The 14,201-nt window shown below is 38.3% G+C and overlaps 1 protein-coding gene across 2 annotated transcripts; it reads left to right on the top strand.

Moving 5' to 3' along the window:
• Positions 1 to 155: 155 nt before the first annotated feature.
• On the top strand, positions 156 to 5,027 carry LOC118772653 (intelectin-like). Of its 2 annotated transcripts, XM_036521179.1 has the most exons (9): positions 156 to 253; positions 378 to 389; positions 893 to 961; positions 1,295 to 1,402; positions 1,480 to 1,727; positions 3,196 to 3,354; positions 3,572 to 3,692; positions 3,921 to 4,024; positions 4,683 to 5,027. In XM_036521179.1, exons 3-9 carry the CDS (start codon positions 895 to 897, stop codon positions 4,833 to 4,835), a joined length of 960 nt encoding a protein of 319 aa, XP_036377072.1. In that variant the 5' UTR covers positions 156 to 253; positions 378 to 389; positions 893 to 894; the 3' UTR covers positions 4,836 to 5,027. The 2 variants fall into 2 exon arrangements, with proteins under 2 accessions (XP_036377072.1, XP_036377071.1); XM_036521178.1 differs by lacking the exon at positions 378 to 389.
• Positions 5,028 to 14,201: the final 9,174 nt, after the last annotated feature.

Genomic DNA, 14,201 nt, shown 5'->3' with positions numbered 1-14,201 from the left:
GTGGTTGTTGTATGCTGTCTTCTGTTTGAATCAGGAGCATTGATACAAAGTGCATGGGAGCTTGCATAACTGAGTGTCTGGCTGAACTTTGAACAGAATTTTGGTATTTATGTACATTGGTAGGCTTCCATGGTCACTGTTAAGATTTTCTAAAAGGAGACATGGTGGAACTGATGAGGTAGCTGAGTCAAATGTTTACTTAGGTGGGTAATGAATAGTGCAAGAGCATAGTAACAGAGAGGCTAATACAAAGGTAAGTGGAGCACTGTTCTACTGTTGTTTCATTCTGATGAGCTTCCTGGAATCTGGAACCCAAAGAGCAATGGACATGTTTGTATTAGTGTAATCAGATTTTTCTTTTTTTTTTTCTTGATGAGGAAACTTTAAAGGTAAATACGATTTTTTTTAGTTTTTTGAATGGAGGACACAATGGCTGTTTCTCAAAGTCAAGGAAGGATCCTGAATGGCTGCATTTCAAGGATGCTACCTCATTGAATCCCACCGAAGGACTGTTCCGATTTCAAGGATACTTCGAATTCTACCAAGGATTGAGTCCTTCGTTCAGAGAATTTTCAAGGAAGCATAGCGTGTATCCTCAGCGTCCTTAAAGCACCCACAATCCTATGCATACGTACAAGAGTCTGTGGCGCAGAATTGAAGGCAGGACCTTGAATGACGCACACCTGCACACTCGCTAGACTGTTCCATTATCTGTTCTCCGAATGCTAGGAAGGAGTCTTGCCTAGCCTCTGAAGAACCCGATTTGGAAGGACCCATCCTACCAAGGAAGCATCCTTGACTTTGAGAAATAGCCATTGTCTGATTGTCTTGTGTACATTCACTGTAATTGTTTAATATTTAAAGTATTGTAGTGACATAAAATCTTTTGCAGAGATGTTACGCTGGACAGCTTTGGCGTGGTCTTGTTTGCTGGTGTCAGAAATGTATGAATTTAACTTAAGTAAGTCACCATCTCTAATGTTCAGAAGTTTTTGCTGAAGCAGAAATCTGTATATTATGATTCATAAAGACCAGGGCTGTAGTTCCCAGCTCTACTGGATGATTTCTGTACTTAGTTGGTTTACAACTTTAATAACAGAATCTAATACTAATATTTCATTGCTTTAAAACTTTAAATACAGATGTAAAAATAAATCACGTACATAAAATACATATTGCAAATGGTATCAGATCTGTTGTTAATGTAATCAACTGTGTGTGCCATAAGTAATGCAAACACAGAAGAAATGACAAAGAAAGAAGAAAGACATTTTTGATATGTCTTTATATCAAGTGGCAACTCCCCCTGATGTCCAGCGTTCGGAAAATCCGTACAGCCAACACAAAGTCACATATTCTAGGAGCTGCAAAGAAATTCGTGACAACTATGGCATCACTCAAGGTATGTGATTCATGACTTTATCATCTCATTGAATATGTGATCTGTCCAGTTTCATTCTGTGAATTGTGTTCTTTCAGATGGCCTTTACTTCTTAACCTCCAGCAGTGGTGTCACTTACCAGACCTTCTGTGACATGACCACCGCTGGTGGTGGCTGGACTCTGGTGGCCAGTGTCCATGAGAACAACTTGTTTGGGAAGTGCACTGTGGGGGACCGCTGGTCCAGCCAGCAAGGAGACAACCCAAATTTGCCTGAGGGAGATGGCAGCTGGTCCAATAAAGTCACCTTTGGCACAGCAGAGGCAGCAACTTCTGATGACTTCAAGGTACAAGGCCTATAGTTATAATAATACAAGGCACATAAGAGTTTAGGCAATGATAGCAACAATGTGCCATAATGTACCTTATTGCTGTTCAGTTAATTAATTATCGATCAAGGGGTAAATTCAGTTTAATTCAGTTGAATTTGCCAATGTCTACATGACAGACAGATGTGATGTACTGGAGGCCCTTTGCACTGCGAACATACTAGTGAGTTGCAGCACCTTTCTGTATTTATACCTCTCATAATAGCATTTATACCTCTCATAATTCCACCCAAAAGATAAAAAAAGCAGTAATGTACCTGTGAATACCAGCACAGCCTCACTTATTTGTAGGCATGATAAACCATCATTAAAATACAGTTATGACATGTTCTTCACTCAGTCTCTCAGTGAAATCATAGTATCAAAATGCTGGACTGCAAATAAGTCAAAACAGCCTTGGTGACATGCAGGCTAGTGGAACATGACTGATCAAATCTTAGAGATGGAAGAGATGCTTTTTCAAATTGCAATAAAAATGTTTGCATATCCTAATACAATAGACTCCTAATACAATTGAAATGATCAAACCAAATGAAACTGCTCCCAGAGCGAATCCCAGAAAAAAACAGCATATCCTGTGTACATTTTCAATCACTGTTCATTGAGAGAATCATACAAGTGATCCAACAGGATGATGTGTACTTAAAAAGGTTATTTACATATTTATACTATTTGAATTCATTCTGGTTAGGGTAGAATTATTACAGCAATCCAGCAGGCAAATGAAAGATGAAGCAAAAAAAAAATGAAAGGCAAACCATTACATTATTGGAATTTAGCAGATGCTCTTATCCAGAGCGACTTACATCGGGTACAGTATTATCCATTTATACAGATAGATGTTTATTGAAGGAATTGTGGGTTGGGTACCTTGCCCTAGGGTACAGCAGCGGTGGCCCAAGGGGGAATCGAACCTACACCCTTTCAGTTATAAGTCTGGCTCCTTAAGCACTAAGCTACACTGCTGCCCACTTAACCCTTAACCCTTAAACATAATGCTGGCTTGCTTGCAGACACTTTTTATTTCCTATTTATAATACGTTTTCCCCTTCATGCTATTATGTTTTGGAATCACCAAGTGTACACGAGGCTTGTCTCACCATGGCAACCATTGTACTCATGCAGGACTGCTCAGCAGAGACTAATGCGATCTTCCATGTACACAGTGTGATGACCTGTTAACTAAATCAGCCTTCTTCTACACATTCAACACTGATATTTCTTAGGTGCAATTAAACTGGGAAATAAGCAAATATCCTTTACGTATCCTTTACATTACCGTGTCATAGTTTTAGTGTTGTAGCAAATGTAGTCAAGATCAAAACTCTTTTTCATCAATCAAATCAATGAACATGACCGTAACCATCATTTTCATCATCCTGTTTTGTATGAGCCATCCCTCCATTTCTGTCTTTAAATCACACAGAATCCAGGATATTATGACATAACTGCTGAGGATGTGTCAATATGGCATGTTCCCAACAACTCTCCTGTGAATCAGTGGAATATGGCCGCCATTCTGAGATACCACACTTCAAGGAAATTCTTAACACTTCATGGAGGAAACCTTTACAACTTGTTCAAGGTAATATGCAATTTATTATGGGTCATTTTTGCATTTGCAGAAAAGGAAACTATATAATATGTTTGTAATGTGCTGTGTTCTAACCCTTGAGAAAAAACTGTTACCACATCAGGATAGAAAATTATCCATCTGCTCAATACCTGCCATTCAGCAATGTGTTGACATTGAAGGTCTTCTGGACTTTGCTAAATGGGATGGTCTCTGTACTCTGTCTCAGAGCTATCCTGTTAAATACAAAGCTGGTGTCTGCAACATCGACAAAGGACCAGTCATTCCCATTGAGTATGATTTTGGAAGCGATGAATCTGTCACTAACCTGTATGGCCCGGCCCTCAACAGTAAGGAATTAATTCAACAGCTATTGTGTTCTCATATTCTATGTTATCACTGATGTTGAATGTCAATGCATTGTACACATAAATTGACATCATTGACTGATAGCAGGTGATACAAACCACTGATGTGATGAATATCACACCTCAGTACAAGTTAGCTTCAAACAGAATGAATAAATATGTTGTATGTTCATCTGATGATATTTCCTAATGTGAGCTGATCATTTATAGCTGAGTTTGAGCCAGGATTCATCTCATTCAGAGTTTTCAACCACGAACAAGCTGCCATGGCAATATGCTCTGGAGTCAAAGCTACTGGATGCCACCTTGAACATGTAAGTACAATTTAAGTAACTATGGTGCTCTGATAGTCATATATGGCCTCATCTACCTTTCCCTCAAAATAGTGGGAATTTTTTTGTGAAAAAAATTTTAGCCTCATTGCAATCTATGAGCATGTTTACTGTACTGAATTTCTTTGTAAAGAGGGCAAATGTTGGAAGAAAAAAAATCATTTAACATCAGACTTTTTTAACTAAGCAAATTTTTTTAATAGTTTTTAAACCCAGGAAACATTCCTTTTCCATCAGATACAGCAACTTGCATTTAAGCCTGGTGATATGACTTGAGTGCCCCTCCCCCAAAATGTACCACCCTCTCCCACCAAAAGCAACAAGTGAGAAACACAGAACTGCATCTGCATCATAGAACATTGTCAGAAAAACTTTAACACTATATTCTGTTGAGTTCAGATGCTGTTGAGAATCCTTTCATGCATGTCATCCTTCATGGCAATTCGCTATGAATATGAGTCAAGATCATGAATGCAGAATAAAGTCTCCCCTTTTAATGGGGCCCTCTGGTGGCTGGGCAGCCCGCACATTCATCCTGTCCCCCCCCCCCCCCCCCCCCCCCCCCAAAACCAGCCCTGAATGAGAACTTATTGGACTAATTGGTTCCTATTTTGTTTTTGTACTTTCTCTTTCACTTCAGATCTGTGTTGGAGGGGGTGGCCACTTCCCAGAGGGAGGGGGAAGACAATGTGGAGATTTCACAGCCTTTGACTGGGATGGCTATGGAACTCGCACTGGAGCAAGTGCATCAAAGGAAGTGACAGAGGCTGCCATGCTGATCTTTTACCGCTAAGTCAAAGATCTCAAAAAGATTGAAACTTCCATATCTAGGTCAATGTTTATGGGTGACACTACAGACTATTTTATAGTGATGCATCTTTTTTGCACCTTGTCTGTCTTTTTATTAACTGATTCAAATTTGAATAATCAAACTCTGTGGCTGCATCACATTTTTGTTGATTGTTATCACATTTCATTATCCTAACCCTCCATATTTCTTTGGATATATATGAATGATGGTCATGATCAGATTTATTTAAACTGTACTGTTCCCAAGTTGCTTCAAAAAGCATTTCAAAGCATTAAAATAGTCAAATGTCTATGTCTTTAGCCTTTTCATGGGCTGATTATTGTGAAGTGGTTTTAAAATGTATTGTGTTTTACTCCTTTTTAGACAGGTAACATGTCCAGAAAATGGAAAAAATCACACTGTATTAATTATATATCTGACCTTATTCAAGGACAGAACACAGTAATATTTACAAATAAAATGACTCTAAAAATAATAGTGAAGGCAGACAGCTTTTTGTTTTGTATTTAATTGCTGTAGTTTAACTGCAAGAATAGAATTAATGATTCAAAGAACATCATGGATTCCAAAACCTAATATCGATAAAAAAGATCGATAACCAAAGCCAATGGTTCCGCGAAGAAATATATTGATCTATATGGATTTCATAACTGGAATATACACAGTACTGATAGGCAGACAAGAGAGGAGTTACAGGAATTACATGGGTTACACATGCAGTTATTCTGGGGCAGACATGAATGGTGGAGGTGGTGTGAGAACTGTATTTGTATTGTGTTTGTATTGTATTTTGAGAAAATGTATTTACTTTAACAAGATGAACTTGGATTGCTGGGTGAGGTGGTGCACTGTATGAATCTTACTTCTGAACTCACTATGAACTCTTTTTGCAAGCTTGCTAACTGAATTTAGAATTTTTTGTTGTTGTTTTTGAGACAGCAAAAGCTTTGACTTTGTGCTGTCTAGAATTTCTTGATTGGCCAGCAACTGCCTCCAGGGATGCAATTGCCTGCGTGTAGCACCTCAGAAGGCATGAAAAGGGCAGGTCCATCCTGACCACTGACGTCTTGGTTAAGAAGGCAGACAGGCCTGAGGAACCACTGGGGCTCGTCCTTCCACTTCATCTGGTGGAGAGTAAGAGCTTTGAACAGCTTTTGGACATGACCTGTACTGGTGTCAAACCCTACCTCAGCTTCTAAAGATAAAACAGCTTTTATTTTCTTGAGACCTTTCACTGATGAGTGGGCATGCTAAAAATACCGTAGTCATGCACAGCCTTGGTCATGTATTTGCTTTCAGTATTTGCTACTGTAAATTCTGTTCTGGGTCATCACCCTAACACTGGTGTAGCATGTGCTGTGTATGTAGGCAACAGAAGCCCACTGAAGTTTTAAAGCCATGTTGGAATGCTGGTGTAATAAGCAATCAATTCATGTAATGACTGAATTGTTTTGTTGGCCCATGCTGTCAGCAGCAAGAACCAGCAGTTTGAAAACACAGTCAGCAGATTTGTTTTATTTATTTATTTTTTAAGTTTATATTTGCACAGTTATTGTGGTTTTCAATTTAATTTTGTTGTTGGTAACCAACTCACTCCAGATAATGTACAATAACATAACAATAATATCAAATATATTCAATTGTATTTAAATATACACTATAATATACTACATTATACACTACTATATTTTATATATAATATATATATTACATCCATTACATATCAGTCTCACAGTGAACACTTAAGGTGTGAGTGTGATTACTGTGTTGCCACAATAGATTGATTGATTCGTGAAAGTAGGGAATGGTGTACTGCCACAGTGAATAATACAGTCCAAATTATAATCAAGAAGACTGGCCATTTGTTACCTCCAAAAAACTGGAATTAGGAGAACTACAGTGTGCCACAGGGCATTTGAAGTTGAAGTAGACTGCAAATGGAAAATAATTACAGCTGTACAAAGCCAGTGGCTGCTACTGTATATTGATAGAGATGTTTGTACAATATGACTTCTCTGTAATATTTAAAATGGCATCATGAACATTAACTGCCTCATATTATGCCTCCTGGAATGATTACCTTTCTGAGCATTAGGGGAAAAACAGATGCCTGGTCATTACTACACCCTGTCTCCATCTCTCTCCTCTTGAAAGTGATCCATTTTCCTTTGAGTGCAGATCCCCAAAGTGTTTTAGTGCTGAGTTTGAAAGTTACCATTAATCAAATCTGAAACAGTGCTTTCTGAAAAAATATTCTCAACACCATCTGAAAGTTATTGTAAAACATGAGTGTCCAGATTAATTTCTTTGAGGACTTGTCACAGAAAACAAAACACTCACCTGCAGGGCACATATTTTTGCTTAAAAACAATGCTCTCTGTATGACATGAAAGGCTCAGAAAAGTGTTTACAGGATGTATGTAGGATGTATGTAAGTTGTACATACCCCACTTTTTCAACCCAATGTTTTAATAGTTTGGTAGTTAATTACATAAGCAAGCTTGTCACCACAACAACAGCTGAACCCACTTGGAACCAGACAACCTTCATGAGGCAAGGTGCATGCAAACCACAATATACTCAACTGCAGCCAACAGCTAGTTTTAACACCCTAGTTTTAAGTCCCACAGTGCGCTACAATGAAGTGGGCACAAATTGGAGAATATGTGCTACTCCACTGATGCTATCTGTGCAACTAATAGGGACACAAGTCACAGAGTATTAAGATCTGAGTGATGAGGGGAGCTTGGCCAACCTACCCAACCCTGTCCCCTGCTGAATGAAGTCAATGACCGAGAGCCCACAACAGAGGAAACGTTGGTGTGGGCTCCCGGTCTTTGTCTGCAAAACACACAGTTAGTTTCAAACACCAGGTTGTAGGCTCACTGATAACATTTGCTGGTTCAACTTCTTTTGGAGTTTATGGAACCTCACTCACTGCCATCACTGTTGGTTACTGTCTCCCTGTTAATGGGCGGCAGTGTAGCATAGTGGTTAAAGAGTGGTTAAAGAGCAGGCCTTGCAACCAAAAGGTTGCCGGTTCGATCCCCGCTGGGACACTGCTGCTGTACCCTTGGACAAGGTACTTAACCCACAGTTGCCTCAGTAAATATCCAGCTGTATAAATGGATAACATTGTGAAGAACTGTAACCTATGTAAGTTGCTTTGGATAAAAGCGTCTGCCAAATGAATAAATGTAAAGGTACTACAGTTTGTCTACTTAGTGATACATCATTTCAGAGGTTTCGTCAAAAGGAAGTTTCTCTTTCCAGTTTAGTGGGGGCTGCTCCATGTTGTGACTGTGATACAGCAAATGTGATTAAATATCATAATTGGTCCAGATAAACTGAGAATTGATACAATAATATGTAGTGCATGTTAATAGTACTACAGAGCTAGCCAAACTGTGGTGTAACATGAGCTTGAAAGTCTGAGTCATAGATTCCCCCCAGTGTTTGAAGCAGGGACTGCATTTAGAATGAATTGCTTCATATCGGCAATATCTGTTGATATGTATGCCTGAGGTCTACTTTACTTTTTTAAATTATTCTTCAGATGTGACAGCAGGCCATGTTTATCTTTGGGAACACTGTATCGATACCGCTGTTCTAGAGCAACACCTCAGAATAATGACTGAATAATGAACTACATCATTCATGTTTTATAGACCACATACAAGCATGCACTTAATAAGTGTTCACAAGAACTGAAGAAAATTAATTAGAGTTAATGAACAGAAAAGATTCTGGACAATTAACTCCAATATGGCATACTGTAATCTACAGACTAGACTACTTTATAGAAGTTAATGATTGATGTCGAATTAACCTGATTAAACAGTAACTAACATTTGTCCAATGTTCTAGAATCAGAATCCCTTTTGGCATTTCTGTTTCCTGTGGGTCCACTCTAAAATAAGCATTTTAAAGGATTGCCTTGTTTTATTTGTTAGTTTAAATAACAATTTATCAGGAAGAATCATGCATAATAAATAAGGTAAAACAGCAAATCTGAAAGATGAAGTGGAATCAGGGACACACACTTGAAGATCATAATGATTATAATCAAGCACTCTGCACATGTAAAACATGGGTCGTGTGTTTTGTTCTGATGTGTACATAAATTTGTGCCATTGACTTTCACCAAATTCCCACTGCAAAAGCACTCTGCACTGCAACATTGATACCTTTAAATTACATTACATAGTTATAGTTACTGTTACATAACAGCTATTTCTTCAGTAAAATTATCCCACTTGAACTGAAAAAAATCATTAATTTGCCATAAATCATTGGTTCATAATGAAAAGATTCTTTTTGTGATTACAGTCTGCTGTTTGTCAACTAAGCATGGTTTAATTTCTGAAGTCAATTTCTGAAGTCAACACATTTCCTATCATTTTGAAGGATTCCATATACAGTATTTTGACCATTATTATTGCCATCTCTGTATATTAGGAAATCTGTAAATACATGGACATGAAAGAAAAAAAAACTCTCCAGCTGCATAAACTTTATCCACTGGACTCTCAATCCCTCACGATGACATGAAAACATAACCAGACAGTTAATTTTCTCCTATATGGACTTATTTCCCAAGAAAATATGATTTCCAGACTTTTCATTTATTTCTTATCCTTTGTAAAAAGTGACCATATGTAAGGTGTAATATTACCAGCCTGTCCACATACAGTAATCCCTTGAAGTCTAACGCCTTGAAGTCCTTGTGCTGTAAACTCCACCAGAGATAGAGGAGAGAATTGGACATCTTCTCTTGTTTTAGTAGACTTCCTGTGCCACATAACGGATTACATGCATGGTGTATTCAATCCTGACCTTAACACTGAAAATGTGGAGCTCTAAGCTGGCATCAGCTGCCATATATGTCCAGCACAATGAAAAATCAAATAAAGCACAGCATGTAATTAATTGTGACATTACATCAAACCTATAAACTGGAATTAGCTTTTCAGCAAAGCCAGTGAAGCCAGTAGTAGATGAATACTGAGAGTAACAGAGAAATTCTTCACTAAGTGGATGCTCACTTTGTGATTCATAATGCAAGTCTGTGTGTTTGGTTCACCGAACGCAATTATCATCAACAGATCAGAATAAAACCCCTCACAATGTATATCCATATGACAAGCAGTGCTTTCACAACAGCTTTATCTGTAGCCTGTGGAAAAGTATTGGTCAAAGGCAAGCACATTATCAGGGTAGAGTGCCATTACACAAAAATTGCTATAATGTGAAGAAACCGAGGTTGAATTATTGCAATTCAGACACTTTGCATATGAATCCAGGAGTATATACAGTATGTTATTATGGAGAAAAGGAGTCTAAATGTAGTTCGCAACATGCTACAGTAATAGATGTGATGCCTACTTTACACTTTTCATGTGTACTGACACAGGAATTTTTGGGGGGTAACAGCAAAACAGGTTTTAAAAGAAATTAATAGAGGACAAATGAGTTGATCAACTAAGTTGGAGAAAAGCATTTTAGAGTTCATTTTGATTGTATAACTCAGGGTGTAAATCATTTTTTTCCACTACAAGCTAAATTAAATCAGAAATGTTGTGTTGTTAAAAAGTAAGTAACACTTCCTTAAATTATAAAGTAAGGCAAAATCACAAAGGGAAATATAATTTGGTCACAAGTCTGGTTTTAAAAAAAAAAAAATTTTCCTTTAAAGAGTTACTTGAATTCATTCATACAATACAATGCTGTATCTCATATGTCATGGGAGGTGTTTGGCATTACAGGTCAGTGTGTACAGATGATGTCTCAAAATTCATGGTATCGTAGAACTCAATGTGCTTTGAGATAAATTTTGTTGTTTCAGGTAGACCATGTTAGATCAATTAAATAACACATTGTGAGCGATGCTGTGTACCATATTCAGAACAGTGTCTAATTTTTTTTGTCTCAAAAAGTATCTTTCAGTGATCAAGTCTGTTGTTTTACTGTTACTGTAATCCTTGTGACAGAACAGTACTTTATGCTGCACGGAGATCACAAATTGCAAAACAATATGACCTTATGGATTTGCCTATAGGCTGGTGAAGGGGCTATCCCCGTTGGAGGGAGGGGGGAAATAGTAGGGTATAGTGTAAAAATAAAGATACGATCAAGGGACTGAATAGAAAAAAAAGTTGTTAACCAGATTTGGATTCAGATTTTTTTTTTCAATTTTTCACTCATTTTTCATTTTTCCTATTTGTTGGTATGGCATGCGGATTTAGTTAAATTTTGCAATATTTATGTTTTGACCATGAATAAAAAATGAGAATCATCACCTCTGCATGCTTTCAGAAACAAACTGCTTCAGGAAAATCATTCACTGTCTCCACTGTGCACACTCTCGTCTCTCTGCCAGTTCTGTCCAGCCATGCACAAAAAAAGCAGGAGATCTGAGATCTCCATTTGAAACACCGATATTCCATGGATTTAAAAGATGGCTGGTGTTCAGTAACAGAGTGAATATTTCACTGAGAGTCCATCAAGGTATCGATTCTGTTGTGCTTTCAATTTCAAGAGAGGCGTGAAATTATAAGAACAGCACATGTCTGAAGTGGTTCACAGGGAAGGCAACAATGAACAGATTTTTATTCCTTGGCACATAGGTTTTATTATTATTTACTGCATTACTTTAAATTTCATGTATTTATCTCATCCCTGGAAGGAGACTTTAGGAACTGGAAAAACTTATATAATGCAATTTAAATGTCAGCTCATTTTAAATTTATTCACTTTTGGAGGGCATACACCCAAGGTTTGCACTTAATTAGATTATTGATTGTCTGTAAAATATACAGGCAAAGAATCTACATACAAGACAGAGGCAGTCATGGAATGGAACAGATTACTCAGCCTAATGTTACACATGGATTTATCACACATTGAAGAACATGTACATGAAAATACTATCACACACATACACACACGTTATATACATATTATGTCGAGGGTTGGGAGGGTTACTTTAAAAACGTATTCTGATACAATTACTAATTACCTGTTAAAAGTAATCAGTAACCTAATCCAAGTATCAAAATATTAAAGTAATGTAACATGATTACTTTCCCTTACTTCTCGATTGCCTCGATACCAAATATGACAATAATGTTAATATGCTAGCTAGCTAGCTAGCTAGCCAACAGTACTAAAGTTGTCAGAACAGGTTGCTTGCAGTGTCTGTGGTAAAATTAACTATTTGGTCAGAAGAGACGTGATGCGAGGCTGTATTAGTTTCATAACTAGCTAGCTATCAGTAATATGACAGTTAAGCAAAGTGCGTGAAAGCCAAATAAGCTAGCAAGCTATCCATCTTTCTACGCGGTGACCAAAAAGCTCTCGGTGGTAAAAGAGGATGGAAAAACAGTGGGCTGCTCAAAGTTGTCTTTGGCAAGAAATAGTTTATTTAGAGTGCTCAAAAGTGCAGTATACGAAAAATATGTATTTGAACAGTATATCATATATGATATATATATATATGATATATGATATACATATATGACCCCGTATGACCCCGTGACCTTGAGTACCTACTCAGTTCATCTAGCCTTTATAGTGATCAACTATGACAGGTTTTATGAAGATCCTTCAACTTGCTTGGGAGATATCGTGCAAACACTGTGCCATAACAGACGGAACCATGGATGCACAAACGGATGGACAACCGGAAATCTGTACATTGCTGCTCCCCTTAACAGCAGGACCCCCCGCAGGTAACCCGAGGCACAGGCATACCCCAAAGGACGGTCCCCAGGTCACCATTTGCCCTCTGACCTGTCTGTATCCTTTGGCCACCAATAAGAACCCCAACAGGGCCAAGGATAGGGACAATATAAAAGTAGTGGTGACCTCCCCCACCTCAGTACTGCACCAATAACTGTGGGGTGAAAAACTGAGGAGACCAACCCCTTGGGGACCGAGTAGCCTATTGTGTTGTTGTTGTTGTGTGCATCTGTGCCTAAGTAAGTACTATACCTGAGGTTGTATTACAATTGTCTGTAGAGAGAGAGAAGGGTGACGTGCATTGTTGTTCAATGTAACTTGTGTGTGCATGGTAGTTATGATCGTGTTCGTCTGCAATTTGTACTGAAACAAAGTGTTTGTTTGCGTAAAGGTGCTTACACATGACTAGCTTCAAAATCTCCCAACACTCGCTTTGCCATTGTTTTCCTATTAAGAGAGCATCATGACTCCGTTCCGACCTCAGTGTAGGGGAGGGTTCAAACCAGGCGTTATAACGCTCCGCTCAAAGTTCAAAATGGATGAACTTCGACCCTGTTTGCCGCTGACCTTTCCGAATGTAACCAATGATTTTACAGTGTGACGCACCCACTCCTCTCCATGTCAGTGGGGAAACCATACATTTGTAGTCCTTTCTCCGAGCGATTGGAGCATCTCCATGCAGCACAGCAAACCATGGTGGAGAGTGGAGACTATATGCAAGGACAACATGGATGAAAGGGCACAGACAAACTGCTTGACATGCTATTCATGTTTCTGAGATTTATTTAATGAATTCATGACAATCATTGATAGTCACCTGTCGGTTTCCTTCTGTCCTACCTGAACGTCATAATGATCACATTAGTCATGAAGATTACTTAGGCCCTCAGTTACCATGGGATTACTGAAACCATCATGAAATCAATTCAAATTGCCCGCCAAGAACTTCCTGGAACTATCTGAAGTCTACGTGAATCACATGACGATCAAGCATTTTGAACTTCCGTTGACATGACTCTCTCTCTACATGGCTCTGAGTCCAGCTAGCTAGCGTTATCAGTTCCTTACGCATGCGGAGTAGCGCGTCGAAGCAAGTATGTCGGAATCACCATGTGTTGCATTTTGTGGTAAATAAACTAGTGTAATTGGTGTAGACTCTAAAAAGTCTACATTAGCCTTATAATTAAAATTATTGTTAATGAAATAATGGGCATGTACAAGAAAATGTTTCATGGTTTGAGTTCTGTTTAGATGAGGAGCAATCATGGGCCTTGAAGAAGAGGCAAAAGACAATCAAAGGTACATTTGTTATTGTACTACAAGGCAGCTACAAAAAACAACACCATTAAAAAGTGGCCAACTGCTGTAATGTAATATTGTGTATGCTCTATTCAAGGATCGGTTCCACGTATGCATGATACCACGGTGGAGCTCATTAAAAACAAGACCAATAAAGGTTAGACAATTTTTTTTAACGGTCACAAAGACTGTTTACTAGTACCGATAAATGCCATAATTTCATCACAATATCACTTATCTTAAACTTTGCATAGAGACTAACTTTCCTCCTCAACCACGACCACTTCCAGTGGCTGCAACATCCCATAG

Source organism: Megalops cyprinoides, chromosome 2, assembly GCF_013368585.1.
Source record: "Megalops cyprinoides isolate fMegCyp1 chromosome 2, fMegCyp1.pri, whole genome shotgun sequence".
Taxonomy (NCBI): Eukaryota; Metazoa; Chordata; class Actinopteri; order Elopiformes; family Megalopidae; genus Megalops; species Megalops cyprinoides.
The sequence above is the reverse complement of the archived record's forward strand: the minus strand, read 5'-3'. Positions and strand labels throughout refer to the sequence as shown.

Coding starts and splice junctions, on each gene's coding strand:
- LOC118772653 (XM_036521178.1), top strand. CDS start 895: ATGTTACGCTGGACAGCTTTGGCGTGGTCTTGTTTGCTGGTGTCAGAA. Junction 3,693..3,920: donor GTATGGCCCGGCCCTCAACA/GTAAGGAATTAA, acceptor GATCATTTATAG/CTGAGTTTGAGCCAGGATTC. Junction 4,025..4,682: donor CTGGATGCCACCTTGAACAT/GTAAGTACAATT, acceptor CTTTCACTTCAG/ATCTGTGTTGGAGGGGGTGG.